We start from the raw sequence: 17692 nt of genomic DNA, 5'->3' as shown, positions 1-17692 counted from the left end.
GTTGTTGAATGATGTGCAATGATGACATTTAATGTCATACAAATTATTCCAGATGAATTTTGCTTTTAATGCTATGGACTTTTACAATGGTGTCCAGGTAGTAAACTGATTCAAGAAGAGAGGACGTCGGGTCTATCGTAATAAATAATTTGATACTGCGAATCTGTTTTCAACGCGCGCTGCTTTGACTGTGACGTCAAAGCGCGCTACATTCAGTCTGGTTTGCACTGGATCACGTCTTTAGGTTGACCTCGTCCAAACATGTCCACGTAGTTTAGCATTGTATTTTTCGGAGCGTATAAATAATAACCTTCCAAGCGAACACGGATGTGCGAGGGTCCAAATGAAATGAATAATCGCCACTTAAAGGTTTGGGCGATCGTGAACGGACCGCGTTATTTCAAACAAGGTATTAGGCGCCGTAGCGGACATAAGCTGGTCCAGTGAGAAAGTTGCAACTGAAATTTCGATGTCGTATGTCGAGAAATCCAATATCACGTGTTGAATCAAATTGCATATCCTAAAAGTTCCATTTTCTAGATCGAGATTTTAAATTTTATATGTTGAATTATACAGTGGTGGTTTAAAGTTCTATTTCCTACGTCGACGCTTTACAGTGTATATTTTGAATTACACTGCGGTGGTTGAAATTCGAATATCCTATATCGAGAATCCCCAATTCACAAACTGTATGTAACTGTGATGAAAGTTCCATTTCATATGGCCAGTATTTAGATTTCACGTGCTGAATATAACAGCAATGAGAAGCAGCCTCCATGTTTAAAAATAACGCGGTCTGGTCACGAGAGCGACCTCTAGCGAAGAAATTCATAGTAATTCTCGACCTGTGAATGGTAACTTTCAAACTGTCAATGCGTGAAATGTAATGGCGCCTCATAATTGAATACACGAATGATACATCTTAATACTCGATATTATTTTGAATTGTTAAAATTTGGACTTTGTGTAATGTTACTTTTAACACCAACACATCATTTCACCATATAAAAATAACAATTCTGACAAGCACAATAAAATGTCCAATCACCGCTGTGTAATTCAACAGATATAATCTAAAACCTCAACATACGAAATGGAACTTTCAGCACAATCAATGTGATTCAACATGTTAAATTGAAACTCTCGACATATGACATTAAAATTTCAACAACCGCCATGTAATTAAGAATATGCAATAAAAAACCTCGACATTGGACTCCGAATTTTCAGACAGTGCAATGTATTCCCTAGATGAAATCTAAATACTCAGCACGTGAAATGGAACTTTCAATATAAACTCTTTGAACCAATACGTAAATTAGAAATTCTCGACGCATGACATTGAAATTTCAACAACCGCCGTGCAATTCAGACGACACAATATTAAACCTCGAGAAAGAAAATATAACTTTCGATCACTACTGTTCAATTCAACAGATACAATCTAAAATCTCGACCTAGAAAATGGAACTTTAAGGACAAGCATTTTTGATACAACACGTGAAACTGGAATTCGGGACATATGACCTTAAAATTTCAACGGCAACGTTCCGATTGTGCCATCTTTTGTCTGCTACGGCGCCTCATAGAGACGGACTGGTACCGTTTATATAGGTTACAGACATGTACTGATTTTTTGTGCTACGTTTTGTTTAGAAGTAACAGAGAACATAATTTTCAAGATTTGATTTCACAGAGGGAAGAAAAGAAACACACTACGTATCAAAGAAAGGCACTTTTAATCAATAAAGAAAACATGATAAATACTTACAATAACAGTAAAAATTAAGAATAGAGGGTATCTATATTATATAATATCACTGATATAATTTGTTGATCACCAAGAATATATTTGACAGAATGAGAAACAAAATGATCTATCAGTGTTACTGCAAATTCAAAATTGAATGAATGCTTGAAACACACACACAATTCCAAAAGAAAAAATTGGGAACACACACACACACACACACACACACACACATTGCTTCGTCATACTGATTATCTCGGTGATGAACATTTTACAGAAATGTTCTCTTAATCATCCGGTGCATTTAGAAACATTGATCTTTGTTATATAATGTATAACTTCCATGTATACAATTTTAAATGACTCCTTTCTTTTCTAAAATAAAACTGAATCAGTTAATAACCCCAATTATCTTTTTAATAAACTAATTAATAAACACATGCCACAACTGAAAACATTCTCACTGCATTCAGTAACAAAATAGGCTTATTGTTATTCAAAAAGTTCAAAACACAGCTGCTCGGATCATACTTAGAGTACCACGATCAGAGCACACCTCCCCGTTGCTCTGTACCATACACTGGCTATCCATTCGATCCAGAATCAAACACAAAATTTGTTCTCTGTGCTACATTTCACTGTCGGACTCAGTCCAACATACCTATCTGACCTCACCCATGTGTACACACCAGCAAGATACTTACGCTCCTCTTCTGACAATCGTATACTCATTATTCCCACTATGAAAACAAAGCCATATGGACAGCGTTCTTTTGCATACCAGGGCCCAGCAACGTGGAATGAATTGCCCACTGAACTTAGACACAAAGACACAGTGATCACATTCAAGAGGGCTCTAAAAACTCACTTATTTCGACTGCAAGAACAAACTTAAAGACCTAATAATGTTTCCTACCTGAAATATTCTCAGCATGTTTTTATTTTTTATGTTTTTCTAATTTCGTGTTGTTTGTTTTTGCAATAATATTATGTTTCTTATCTTACAGGTGTTGTCTAATGTTGTACAGCGCTTAGAGCTTCTAAAGATTAGGCGCTATACAAAGTCCTCATTATTATTATTATTATTGTGAGAGTTCCGATTCTTTATTTTTTTTCATAAAACCACAAAAAGTAAAGTATTGCGGAGATTAGTTTTTTTTTTCTCTTGCAAGAACTGATATAAGGTCAAATTTTGCGGAGATAGTAACAACCGATTTCAATTAAAAATAAGCAAATTATCCACTTACTTGTGCAAATAAATTCTGTTAATAAACGCGAGATTCTTTCAAAAAAGTAAAAACAATGGTCAGTTATTAACTGGATAATAGATATACATATTCTTTCAATAACACACGCAACTCACCCACCAATTAAATTACATATAAGCTATCCATATCAATATATATATATATATATATATATATATATATATATATATATATATATATATATATATATATATATATATATATATATATATATATATATATATAATTAGAGTTTATTAAGATACATCTTAACAATTAAGAAACTAAATGACACTAGTGGTATCGAGACAGATGTTCTTAATGGACAAGATTTCTCTTAATAACTCAAACCAGCTTAGAGTTTCACCTACATTTTCTCAATATCACGTTTACGATTAGGTAGCTGGGCTGAGGTGTGGATTCAAGGGCGCCTGCAGCTTTATTTTCTGGGGATCGAGGCAAGCATGTAATGGTCAGCTATTAAGTTTTAAGAGTGTAGACCAAAACGTGCCTAAAGGAGAAATCGGGGATGGGTGGCTCCCATGTGTTGGTTATGAAACGGCCTGGTATCCTGGCATTCCATGATGCTCCGTACGCGATGCCAGGCACATACTGTTGAATGGCCGATACAGGTGTCGAAATTAAAAATGGCGAAAACTATACAAAAATGCATTGGCAATTAAAAAATAGCAATTTAATTAGTTCTTTCCATCTAGGACGCCACGGGTTTTTTCACTGCATTAGTCCCAACTATGTCATTTAAGAAGTAGCGAGAGTTTGTTTAAAGTACTGTCATTTTCAGCCGTTTTGCATAATTAGTGCGTGGGAAAGTGAGAGATTGCACAAATGTATGGTTGTGTACTGTGTCAGAGATGCTTTTTAAACTAAAGTTTTATCGATTTTTTTTAAACTGCTATGTTACGTTTTGTTTAAACACATTCGAATAAACCCACTTTCCTGTATTTTAAAATGCATGAATGGAACAGATAAGTCGAAACAGCATTTGTCAAACAAATCATAAATTTGATTCGCCGGAATTTTTTTCGCCGAAAGGAAACTACAATCTGTTTTGACAAGCTTGGTTATTTCTACGCTTGGACTGACCATCGGTTTGACCAAGGAGATCCGAATGGAAAAACAGTTCGAAGCATTCGCAACTTCTGTATATTCTTGTTTCGTAAATAACCGAGGTGGTCCGAACTGCAGCTTATGTTAGTTATTTGCATGCATTCGATGTATGATCTGGAGGATTCATCTCGAAGCTGGGAATGCAGGAGCACATAGGTTGTAAGGAACCGTCCATGTAATTTTCAATGTTTATGTATATATGTGTGTGTGGGAAGGAAATGCCTTGGGATTTTATTTGGAACCTAGATATTTTGGGTTTCCTCTGACCTCGAGATAATGAATTTGAGCAACTAACATAATAGATATAATTAGTTCTTATTTTTCTCTATAAATCAGAGCAATAATATTTGTTTTGGGGCCATAAATATTTGTTCTTTTGAATTAAAAAATAACAAAAAAAAAACAGGTAGCTGATTGGTTTCAAAATGTTGGCAAAACTCTATATAAAAAAAACAAAAGCCCTAAATGGATAAAAATTTTTGGTAAAATCAAATTGTTGTAGTACTAGACTGAATGTCATACAATAGATGATAATGACGATGACGACGACTAAGATGATAACAACCATGATCGAGGTGGTGGTTGTGGTATTGAAGACAACGGGCAACAACGTGGATGATGATATTCATTACAAAAGATTACAATCAACAAATAACATATCTGATATGTTTGACATATGTTATAGCTATGGTAACAAGAATGGTTATAAATGGTGCTCGACGGCATGTCGTCAACACATAAACTTTCTTTGTAAACTGTTCGATCAAAACAGTGTTCTTTGTCATATATAGGATGCCGATGTTTGCAGCTCGGATGTACTTAGAATATTACAATGGTATAAACAGGTTGTTTCTATCGAGAGAGAGAGAGAGAGAGAGAGAGAGAGAGAGAGAGAGAGGTGGGTGGGTGGGAGGGTGAACGTATCGAAAAAAGAAATTAAATATAAAAAAGACATCATGAAATCCTGAATGCGGCAGCATGTGCAATGTGAGAGGCAGTACAATACAGATTAGTGGATCATTTATTATAAAATGATTGACCTTAGTTCAGGTGAGTAGGAAGTTTAATGACCAGTAGTCCAAGGATTGACCGATGCGTCTGCTGCTTCGTAAAGTTTCATATTTGCCAGAGCAAAGTTTAATAATTTTTTTATTACCTGATTTAGTGCATAACATCGAAACCACACTCATTTTTTATGATAGTATCCCTTGTAAACAACATCTCTCACATGAAATCCCTAATTTTGGTGTGATGAAAGGATAACTACTGATGGTAAACGATATAAAAAGGACAGAAAAATAGAAGTCTCGTGCCTTTTGCAAAATAGTTAAAATATGTTTAAATCAACGCTTGCAAGCATGCATCAGAAAGGCAGAAAGAAAGAAAATCATAATTTCATGCGAAACTTATATGATATGGAATATGGTTTTGGTACAACATTATTCAAATAAAATAGACAGTTAACCGCCAATTTGAATTTTGTGCTTGTTGGTTTTAATGGCATTTTAAATATTAATGGACACATCTTGCCAGGGAAAAGGAAGTGACGTGCATTTCCCAAGGGTACGTTGAGGCAGCTGGCCTGGGCGGGTATCAAACGGCGGCCATTTGATTTCTAGTCCAACGCTTTACCAACCAAGTTACAGCGGAAGTCGTGAATCATCTTCGTGAAAATAAACATTAGCTCTATTATTAAACACGCATGCCCAGACACTGCAGAAAAGTCAGAGACCTTAAAATCCTCAAATTTGATAGGCCTTACAATAATCAAATGGCATGAATATGAGAAATCAAAAGAAACATGAACGTGTGCACATAAAAATAGATACCTAATTAGTCCAGGAAAAGCGGTTTATGTGTAAGTGCGTTAACAAGTTATCACAAACCAGTCTAGGTCTTAAGGAGAAATGAAACCTAAATAAACAGCGGGATAATCTAATGAGTTTATCTGACATATAAAGCGGTATAAACATGCCGTTCAAATTTCATTTGTCTGCTTCAAGTGCTTTTACGTGATCCTAACAAGTTCCTTAAGACAGATCGACGGACATACGGACTGGAAACTAACTGGAGTTCAAATTGCCCCCCTCCCCTGCAAGCTTAAAGTGTATAAAACAAACCGGCACTGCTGACACGGAAGCATTGTATTATAGAAAGAATGAAATTTGATAAAAATTGTTGCACGCGACTTTGTTGCCAAGTATCTTTCATGTATTTTCTGACTTTAAAACCGTTTCCATTAAATGACACATAATAAGATACACTAATTTTCTGTATCCCACACTTAAATTCATAATAAATTACACTAACTGGAGTACATATTATACAGTTTGAAGGGTCGTAATGACCTAACTTGCAATATAATGATAAAGCCGTGTAAGACAAAAAAATCGTGAATCGCACAAAGATGTTCTTTTTAGCAAATTTGTAAGCCAAAACATTGGAATGAAATTATGCTAACGTGCAATAATGGGTAATCTTACAAGCAAAACTATATTTAAAAAAAAAAATGGAAGACTGTCTTTCTTAATATCGCGTTCTTTTGATCAGCTGGAGCCGCAGAACCTCATCTGGTCGGACGCGGATTCGTGGTCATCCCCCAAATCGTCCTTGGGAAAGGAACTTAGTTTTCATTTTCTCTGAATAATACAGTCAAATAAAGTACTGACAGTGTCGTTAAAAGCAACCAACCAATGTCTGATCCGGAGAACACTAAATATGATCTTATGTACTGGAGAAAAAAAACCCCGAGCCATCAAACTCTTCAAATGAAATCCAAATAATTTCTTCTTATTGATTGAGCAGCATTTATACCAGCCACAACGTAATTATAAAAATCATTACATAGGATTGCCATATAGGATTTCAAAATATTACACCATGATGTGAATGTACAAAACTGTCATACGTGTGACATTTTGCAAGAGAGAAAAAACACAAATAAACACAAATTGAAATCAAAACGATAAAAAAGTTATCACATACTAATAAAGTGAGAAGCATTGCAATTTTTCGGACTAAAATCATACACTGCTCACCGTGAGATTACAACTTGTGTACAATGCAATAAATCACATATAACACCAAAGAAAATTAAGTTCTCAGTCGCAAATAATTCTGTTCTCTTCGTGTTTCTACGGAAAGGAAAAGTACTGATCAGCTAGAAATATATTAAGTAACATTGCTACTGCCTTAGAAAATTGAAAGTAACTGACTCTGAAGGTTGATAAAAATATCATGATAATTCTTTCAACTTGCACATTTGGCGATGAGTGCATCATAATAGACAGCATTAATTAAAAATGGCTCTCTGTGCCACTAAACAGAGGACCATGTATTGGGAAAGCCAAGTCAGGAGAAGAGAGGCATTCTGGGGCCATGACTGCTTTAATCCAACGCCTTCAAGGTCGCATCAAGGGCAAGCGACTTCTAGTGTAAAGCAATGAAACTGATTGAAACTGGTCATAACCCTGTCAAAATGGAGCAGACGAGACAACAACTACATCTGCTTTCCTCCACCACCCCCTAACAAAACCACGTCTATGTATAAGGAACAGTGTGTGTGTGTGTGTGTTGGATTTTTAACGTAGAATTTACAATTTTAGTCATATCGCTACGATGTCTGCATTGTGGCAGTTGATAGTGATGTCTAGCACTGGGGCAGACACGTGGCATCATGTCCCACCCATTCACATTGTCCCGACACCAGTCCAGCCAGTTCCAACACTAACCTCTTAATGCTGAGGGCCTAGCGAGGAAGCTGCTTGTACCATTTTTTTAAAAGTCTTTGGCATGAATCGAACCCGCCATCTCCCGCATCCGAGGTGGACGCTCTAACCTTTTTGGCCACCGGAGCAGTTTAAGGAACGGCTCAAATTAAATTACATCAGAATATGTTAAACTGTTCCTGAACGATCCATTTTCAAGGACCAAAAATATGTTCAAAATGAAATAGCCCTGATGAAACCCATGTAAGGTAATCTAGAGATAAGAACCAATGTTTTTACCGATTCCATCCGAATGTGTTCAATAGTTCTTTATCTATGCTGTGGAAAGCAAAATGCCACGTTTCGATGAAACAACAAGAATTGGCTCAGCATGGGGCATAACTTTGTCCACAATGGAATAAACGAGCCCAAAATACATAAAAAACTCATATACGTATACGAGTAAGTATCAGTACTAAATGGCGTTATTAGTCAGTATCCGCACTAACTGGCGTTATTAGTCAGTATCCGTACTAAATGGTGTTATGAGTCAGTATCCATACTAAATGGCGCTATTAGTCATTATCCGCACTAACTGGCGTTATTAGTTACTATCCGCACTAACTGCCGTTACTAGTCAGTGTCCGTACTAAATGGTGTTATGAGTCAGTATCCGTACTAAATGGTGTTATGAGTCAGTATCCATACTAAATGGTGTTATGAGTCAGTATCCATACTAAATGGCGTTATTAGTCAGTACCCATGCTAAACGGTGTTATGAGTCAGTATCCATACTAAATTGCGTTATTAGCCAGTATTCGCACTAACTGGCGTTATTAGTCAGTATCCGTACTAAATGGTGTTATGAGTCAGTATCCGTACTAAATGGTGGTATGAGTCATTATCCATACTAAATGGTGTTATGAGTCAGTATCCGTACTAAATGGTTTTATGAGTCAGTATCCATACTAAATGGTGTTATAACATGCCGAACTGTTTAGATGTGCTCGTTAAAAGTAGCATATGTGATGATCATGCTAATTATCGAAGGGACATAACTCTACCCTGGGTGAAGTTGACGAGACAAAACCCCAGAACAGGCACATATAGGTCTGTGTTACAATATATACACCAAACTGCATCAGAATAGTAATGTTACTTAGCTATAAAGGTTACAATAATCTGCCACAGTGGAGATTTTGATGGAAAAGGGGCAATAACTCCACCGAAACTGGACCGGCAAAGGCCAAAATTTTGAAAGGTACATGTACATCAAAAAAAAAATTACTTACCAATAGGCATCCATTTATGTGCAGTGTTGCGGAGCTTTGGTGATTTCAAGAAGTGCGAATAAACGTACAGAAGGAAAGGTAATTCCTATAGGGTTCCAGTATGTTTATGTGTGCGAATATACATAGAGTTGCTCATGACTGCACCGAGGGTGCTGATCAATCAAGAGCTGGCCTATCAAATAATATATGAAGCCAAGACAGGTAGCGGTTAAATACTCAGTACTGCCTATGCGGTACTGAGTTATACCCCTTCTCTCATGCAAGGGTTTCATGGTGTCAATCAAGGACGGTGGTTTCACTCCAGGTTTTCCAACTTCCGACACTTGCAAGACAATATTATATCAACATCTGGGTTATCGAGAGCATATATTATAAGTTGGCAGAACTGGCTGTACCGTCGACATAAAATAAAAGAAGTATTTCAAACATTAAACGTTCAAAAGAATATAAGTTCCAGTGAGAATGTATTGTCGTTTACACTTGAAACTTGAATCCAGTAAAGCTTGATTAAAAAGGCTATGCAATTGCCTGTAGGTGCTTTAAGATAACTAAACGGGTCACAGTAATCCATTTTTACCAAGAGTGGATCACAAATATTGTTTTTCTCATTATTCAATATTTTAAAGTAAATTTCGTATATGAATGTCAGTAGCATGCTATTAAAACAGAAACTTTTACTTTTGTGATATGTAATCATAGACTGCTAGCAAATGGGGACTAAAACTTAACTGGGACTTTTATGGTAGGTAGCCGAGGCTTAGCTGGGAAACAAAAATTTATGTTGGACTTTCATGGTAGAAATGGAGACGATCGAATCGCCTCTACAATAAAAACTATTGCATAAGACACCAGTTACTATTTATGTGCTAAGCTGTATTTTGTTCTGATTAATACAAATTACACTTTTACAAAAACCAATGCATAATCTTGAATATAACCTCCACCTTACTTATGAAATCATCAGTATAACAAAAATAAAGATCTGACAGAGTAAATATCACAATTCTTGAAAGAAAATGGAATGATCTAAGACAAATAATCTTCAATAATAAATTTGGATTTTCTAGGATGCGATCGCCATGTATCTTTTCCTATGCACACTCCATCTCCGCGCCACCATTTCTCAACATCTTTGTAGGAAGAAGGGGTTCTTGTGTCGTCATGCAGCATAGCGCACACTCGGCACCAGAAGTATGTATTGATCAGTCTTCCTGTACCTTTCCAGGCAAAATACTCATTGTACAAATCGTCGTTCTGGTCTAATTTATGGAGGTATTCAGCCAGTAGTTTTGGAGTTTCGAAGTCTTCGACGTGGATGTAGGAATGTGGTGGCGCTGATTTTGCATAGTCCTCGGGTGCGGCTCCCATCACGATTGGAATGATATCATTTCTGTGAAGGGAAAGAATCAAAGATAGAAACTTAATATATGCATCTTGATGTAAAAGAATAATCTCTTGAATAGACTCTGAAGAGAACTTAAAAAATACATTCATGAAAAAATGTACTGTATCTATCCTTAACTTATACATAAGGGTTTGATCATTGTCTCCGGTAGATGAAACCATTCGGTTTACTCGGACTTTATTGCATATTGTGCCGAATTTTCGATAGGAGTAATTCGCCATTTTTTAAAATAAAAATTCTGAAAATCATGGGAATGCATTTTCTTATTCCTTTCATAACACTAATTTATCTCAAACAACAAGCGACGGTTTTTCCGAAGCATTATCATCGCTGAAGTTGAAAGAGTCGTGGAATAACTACTGAGTAAATTATCTCCTTAAATGAATGTCGATTTATAATCGGTTAATGACTGGCTTGTTTTAGATAATAAGGTTATGAACTATGTCTTCAGCTTTTGAAATAAATTATGAACTCTTTGTCCACCTTTTTACAGGAACCACACGACATCATAATAAAGGAAATGAAATGAAACTGAAGATGAATAGTTTGTGGAATGTGTGGATTTGATAAATTGCCCTTTAAATGCTTTTTTCTGCTTCAGTCTTTGAATGTTAAAGGAGTATTAAATAGTAGAAAACAATTTAACTTTCAAAGATAAAACAGCAACAACAATGCCCTCTAGGGTACTCTCAAACAAGTCTTAGAAATGACCGCATACATACACTCTATAGTTCATATTTATCATGTGGAAGTAGTGAATAGGGATACCCTACGGACAATGGGAATTAGCATTACAGAACCCCTTGGGACAATCTACGGACAATGGAAATTTAACATGGCGAAAAATCGTGGGACAATCTACGGACAAGGGGAATTTAACATGGGAATAAATCGTGGGACAATCTACGGACAAGGGGAATTTAACATGGGAATAAATCGTGGGACAATCTACGGACAAGGGGAATTTAACATGGGATTTTTTTTAAAAAAATTTTTAAAAAAGGGGTAGGCAATTCAAAGACTATCTCTTTTCGAGAAATATGGCTGGCCCTGAAAAGGGCCTTTGGGTTTTCTTCTGCTTCTAATTTCTTCTTTTCCTCCACCAAGTTCTTATTTTATCTCCTACACTCTTTCTCTTCTTTTCTTTCTTTTTTTTCTTCTCCTCTTCTTTCTTCTTCTCTTCCTCCTCCTCTTCTTTCTTCCTCTTCTCATTTTCTTCTTCTTTTTCAATTTTTTCGTTCCATGTTCTTATTCTTATCTTTTCCTCTTCATCCTCCTTTTCCTCCTTTATTTCTTTCAACAGATCACTGATGATTACCTTCATTTTTCGTAAATTGTTTATCTCCATCTTCACTCTATGGGGACTATATGAGTAGTGATCCTCGTTTAGGTTAACCAACATTTGCTCAAACATTCCTAAATTGTCCATGACGTTTTGCAATTTTTCCATTTTGTTAAGGTGGTTTGAAGCCATCTTCTTTTTTATTCTTTGCAGAATGGTTTGAACGACGAATACTGTGGGTTATTATAGTGAAAGCGCGGACGTGATGGAAAACATCCCCTAAAAACATAAAATTAATCTTACCTAGATCATGACCCATCAACGCGCGTACGTGGAGGAAAACATCCCCCTACTTTTTCATTTCATATAATATAACCCCAACTATACTCTCCACATGCGCTAAGAAACATTAAAAAAACCTATAATCTACTATTCACACAAACATACATGAGCTCTTACAAACACAAACACATACCCTCACATTTTTTAAAAAACAGTTAGTGTTTATATACACACTACTCTACCTACACACATTGGCAAATGGATCGTTATTTCTTTTCTAGAGTATTGGGTAGCCCTGGAAAGGGCTGTTTTGTTTGGAACTTCATGGGCACCTGGTTAATGGTGGCACCTTCCAGGCCTGGCGCCACATACGCATCTTATCCCCCAGTTACTTTTTACCTTTTGGGGGGAGAGAGCAGAGGCAGGATATGTCGCTTCAGAATCCCAATTTTCACTCTCTGGGATTCTGAAATTTTTTCTTCTCTCCTTTTCCTCCTCCTCTTCTTTATATCTTCTCTCCTCCTCTTCTTTTTTTTTTCTTCTTTCCTCCTCTCTTATCCTACCCTCCTCGACAATGGCTTCAGCGGCCAGTTCATTTAATATGCGCCTGGCATATTCCAGATGCACATGAAGCTCCAACAGTTTCTCAAGTCTCGTGTTCATTTTTTGGTGTTGATCAATCAACAAGGGTAGCTGGACTGCCGAACGAGTTTCAATTTATAGTGAAAGCGCGGACGTGATGGAAAACATCCCCCTAATAACATAAAATTCATCTTACCTAGATCATGACCAAAAAAAAAAAAAAAACAACGCGCGGACCTAAAAGAAACACTCACTCACTTTTTATGCTACCCATCACTATTGTAAAATTTTTTATAAATCACTTCAATAGACTATCCACATAAGCAAAGCAATCCAATCTATCTCCAAATATACACCTCAATAACCCCAAAAAATTATTTTAATCTACTATCCTCACCAACTTACGTTAGCCCTTACTAACATAAACACACAAACACATGCCCTCACATTTTTTTATAAAAGAGTTAGTGTTTATTTTCACACTACTCTACTTACTCACATTGGCAAATTAATAGTTATTTCTTTTCTAGAGTATTGGGTAGCCCTGAAAAGGGCTGTTTTTTTGTTTTGCTATGGCATTCTTTTTTTAGTTTCTAAGAATGCGATGTCCTCTGAGGATAGACTTTCTGGCGATAGGTCTGCTTCTTCGGAAAGAGAAGAAGAACTCTTTGGTGTCGATACGACAATCGACAAAGCCTCTGTCAGCTTCAGGTTGTTGCTGTTGTTGCTGCTGCTGTTGCTGCTGTCTCTGAAGTCTGTACTTCTCTGTCCATTCTTCTTTTTCCCTGTTCATTTCTTCTCTGAAGAGCTCTTCTATCAGGTCTTCAGTGATTTTTAACATTCTCACATTTTCTATTTCTTCTGGCTTCGGTATCAGACTGTGTCTGACCCTATGCAGATTCACGTAGGCTTCGTTGAGCTTAGCTAGTTTGGAACACATCTTCTTAGGAGGATGAGTCGACAATGGATGGTTAGACTGGGAACAACCCCGGTTCTTAAAGTGAAAGCGCGGACGTGAAGGAAAACATCCCCCACACGGTTTTCGAGTCGCAACGTTCAGTGAGTGTCATGAGAGGGATAGTAAGAAATGAAAGAGCATCAATCCAACATTCTTATAGCTAAACAAAAGACAAAGGCATTTTTTTCAAAACACAACATTTTTTATTCAAAAATCACTTAACACTAAACAACAACATTTTTAACAATAATCCAACACTATAACATCAAACAATTTTTTTCAAATCACAAACATTTTTTCAATCTACAATCTACTTTGAACAGGGCTGACAACGTTGTGAATGAAATTGTGATTTCCACTGTTGGAAATCATTAGGCCATTGATGGACACTACGTTTCCTAGCTTGAGACAAAAGATAAGCATAATGGTCACAAAACCATCGATCTACTTTCACATCGTTTCTAGCAGAAGAACGAGGATCGAAATGAGTCACTAAATGTTCTAAGGAATAGCCCAGGCTGCGATGATGCAGAAAATACACACAGTACTGTCCACACACCAAAGAATCTGTGCCTTGCAATTTCACATTATTGAATCGGGTGGTCTGAGCATTTCTTCTCATAAAGTCGATGATATCGTCTTCCAAAGGGGGCAATCCGTACGAATCGAAATATTCCACACATCCTTCTTGAGGAAAGTAGACGGCTACCCAGTGGGTTCCTGAGAGATGACTTTCGTCCGTGTTGATCACGTAAGCTTGATGGTCTTTAGGTTTGCGATGAGGGAGTTCATCTTTAGCACAGACGACAGGATTCCAAGAAGCCGTATACGAACTGTGGTTCAAAAGGTAATAAAGTTCCCAGGTATCCATTGTTTTGTGTTTTCTTCTTCACAGGTAATAATAAGTGGTCAATTCGATCCTGACTTTTTGCTTGAAAATGTCTGACGAATAAACGGTTATTCGTTCTGTTTCCTCACTCTGATTCAGGAGAGCTTCGATACGATGGATCTCTTGAGTGGTTAATGGTGGACAAGAATGTTCACGCAAGTCTTTATACCACTGGTGCAACACGTCTTTGTTCGAGATGAGACTCCAAGCTTCGTCCAGATACTCGTCCAATTTTTCTTCTTGACTTAACATCAGGCATTTATCGTGTTGAATTTGACTGGGATGATCGTTTTGACATCCATAGCAATTTTTCTTGATTAATTCCGTCATTTTGTCGACCAAGTGTTTGGCAAAACAGGAGACTAAATGGGCTTCTTGTTCTGGCCATCTCGACTTCATCATGACAATTTCTTCGTCTTGGGATTCTCCTTCCACGGTCTCCTCACATTCCATGTCCAAAGTTTCTTCACTAGGTAAAGAGGGATAACAGTCTTCCATGGTTTCTAGTAATCTAGAATGACTTCTCTCAAACTGTTGATTTCTATCGTATTGTCAAATTCTGCATACAGGATGACGTTCACTGTGTGCCCTGCTTCCAGTGGACTCGCAAACTGAATTTCCACACGAATCTGGCCAGATTTTATAGGGTGGAAATGTCCCTCGTTGCTGCCTTGGTCTGGAGTGAAATCAAAAGCCCACAAAGCATAGCCTCCTACATAATCCTCGTACGTAATACCGTGACTGGTGTTGGTTCCTAACTGTCCGGTGGCTTCGTACAGGGACAAGTACGATCTCAAGTAATTCTTCTCGGGGTCAAATTTAGGCTCGAAAGGTCGGGTACACAAGGTCTTGCCATCACGACTGACTTCGATCTTGGACACTTTGTAATGCTTAAACTCAAAAGGATTTTCGTTGTGGACTCCGTTGAAGGCTGTATTCTTGACGATACCAACAATCAAACGCTTGGGTAACTGTCCTTGGAACAGATGATCTTGGATCATGGATTGCTGTCCAGCAGGAATGGTGAACGTTTTCACTTCTACGCGTCGTATGGGATACTTGGCAGTTGTTCTGCTTAACGTTTGACTGATATCGTTTCCCACTTTAGGTAACACTTCTACGCGACGCACGTAGAGCTTGGCTTCTTGAATGATAGTTTTGTATTCATTGGCATGGGCCATCAAATGGAAAGTGGCACTGCTACGATTCAGTCTCAGGCGGACATCCACTCCGTTTAGCAAATACTTTTCTTGTAACCACATGTCCAAATGCAAACGATCCATCAGTTCTAAACTTCGCCCTTGCAGAATTTTCTTACGACGGTCATTAAACCCCACATTGTGAGGATCGTCATCTGCTGTCAGGACTGTGTCGCTAAACTTGTCTGTACCTGCCGTGTCAGGTTTCCATACCACGCAAGCATCCAGATGAGTATTCTTGGCTTCTTTTCCGTACGTCAAGAGATTTTCCAAGTAGGCACGATATGGGTAAGTATCCATGCTGCTACTGACCAGTTTGTTATTCAAGTACAAGTCCACTTCGCTGAACAAGGAATGCATGAAATTGTTGACAGGAGCTACTCTAGCATCGCCTCCTGGAATGGTGTTGTCCGTTTTGATCACTTTCACTTTCAAATACAGGTAACTGCTATTCAGATCGATGTAATCTTCGGGTTGTCCTTTGATTTCAAACTCGATGGGAGCGGAATCGGTCAATGAGGAGATGGGATTAAATTCCACCCATTGGGATTCTTGCATGGTCATCATGGTGGGGGGCATGGCAAACAGATCCAGTTCCGTCTTGGAACAAGCGCAAGACTCTCGGTGCATCATTTTTTGTTGTTGCTGTGTTTCAATAATCGAAAACGTCTAAGTCTCGAACGGTTCTTCTTTTCTTGGCCTTTCTCGCTTGAAGTCTGGTGAAAGGGTGTTTTCTTCTTCGTCGTCTCTTTCTGCCTTGTCCTTGCTGAATGCTTGACTCGGTAGCGTGCAGGGCATTTATAGGTGTCTCTCGTTGACCTAAAATGTTTTTACCCGTTTGCAGCAAGACATTTTTGCCAGCCCTCATGAAGGCTTCTTTAGGGTTCTGTTTGTCGATGATGACATTTTGGAGAAATTCTTTGCCTTGCGTCAGTGCCGCATCTTTCAAGGCGTGCAATCCGCGTGTCACCATCGGTTTCAACACCGGGGCCACCGAACGAAAGGCCGATTTTAACATGTCTCCTAAACCGTGTCCTCGCTGTCGAGCCACCCCTTGGTACACTGGATACATGACTTACGAGTCGTGAGAGAACCGTTTTCGAAAATGGAGTTTCACCGTGACTTTTCCTTTGGTGAATGGAATATTTTGTCCCAAATCTCCTTTTATAGTAATGTTGACCGTGTCCAAATACGACTTGCTGACAGGTAAATAGTGAGGATGGACAAATTCGCGGTGAACGTGGTAAGTGTTTCCACCTTCCTCGTCAGCGTTTGCGGCAGAATCCACTTTGAAAGGAATGACACGCAGTAACGGCACAGAGGTGTGTCCCACCACGTTGTACTCCACCACATCGGAGTACACGAACATCAAATTCAGTCCTTGGTTCAGTTCTACTGGGGTACGAAATAACTTGCTAAAAGAGTCGTTGTCGTAAACGCTGGGTGATTCTTTGTTCTTGAGTATGGTCATTCTCATGTTCATGTCTCCACCCAACATGTCAAACAATTCAGGACAAAATAAAATGGACACGATTTTAGTCCGTTCAAATTTTATTAAGAAGCGACGAGCTACTTTGTGGTACTCCATGGTGACACTTTTGTTCTTGACAATGTCAAAAGCTTTCCCAAACACGCCATTAAACCTGGTGGCTATGGTGTTGACCAAATGTTGACCACTGAAATAATAACCTTGGGGAATGGACAAGTGGTAGGTGGCCGTTTTAGTTTTCTCATTATATGTTTTAATGTCAGATATGGTTCTCTTATCCAACTCCTGTTGCAATTGCTCGTCAAGAACTTCCACCTTAAAAGTATTTTGATTGGGAAGGACATTGAGGACTTGGGTCGGGTGAATCATTTCTTCTAAAGCCACTTCCCAATGGGCTTCGTGATCTAAGGGGATGGCTTGAGGTAATTTGGCCGTGTAACAGCACAACGCGTTGTTGGGAAACACCTCCATGGAACTGTCAC

At 38.0% G+C, this 17692-nt stretch overlaps 1 protein-coding gene across 2 annotated transcripts in view; it reads right to left on the bottom strand.

Annotated features, from left to right (window-relative positions):
* Positions 1 to 1720: 1720 nt before the first annotated feature.
* The window catches only part of LOC149785012 (core alpha-(1,3)-fucosyltransferase-like), a 104105-nt gene continuing 88133 nt past the window's right edge, over positions 1721 to 17692 (bottom strand). For both annotated transcript variants that reach the window (XM_089978710.1, XM_089978711.1), the window contains exon 3: positions 1721 to 10514. In XM_089978710.1, the coding sequence (XP_089834836.1) occupies positions 10151 to 10514 (364 nt within the window). In that variant the 3' untranslated portion in view covers positions 1721 to 10150. The remainder of the gene's footprint in view (positions 10515 to 17692) is intronic.

Source organism: Sinohyriopsis cumingii, chromosome 13 (genome assembly GCF_028554795.1).
Source record: "Sinohyriopsis cumingii isolate HCF-2022 chromosome 13, ASM2855479v2, whole genome shotgun sequence".
Lineage (NCBI taxonomy): Eukaryota > Metazoa > Mollusca > Bivalvia > Unionida > Unionidae > Sinohyriopsis > Sinohyriopsis cumingii.
This window is presented reverse-complemented; position numbering and strand designations above follow the sequence as displayed.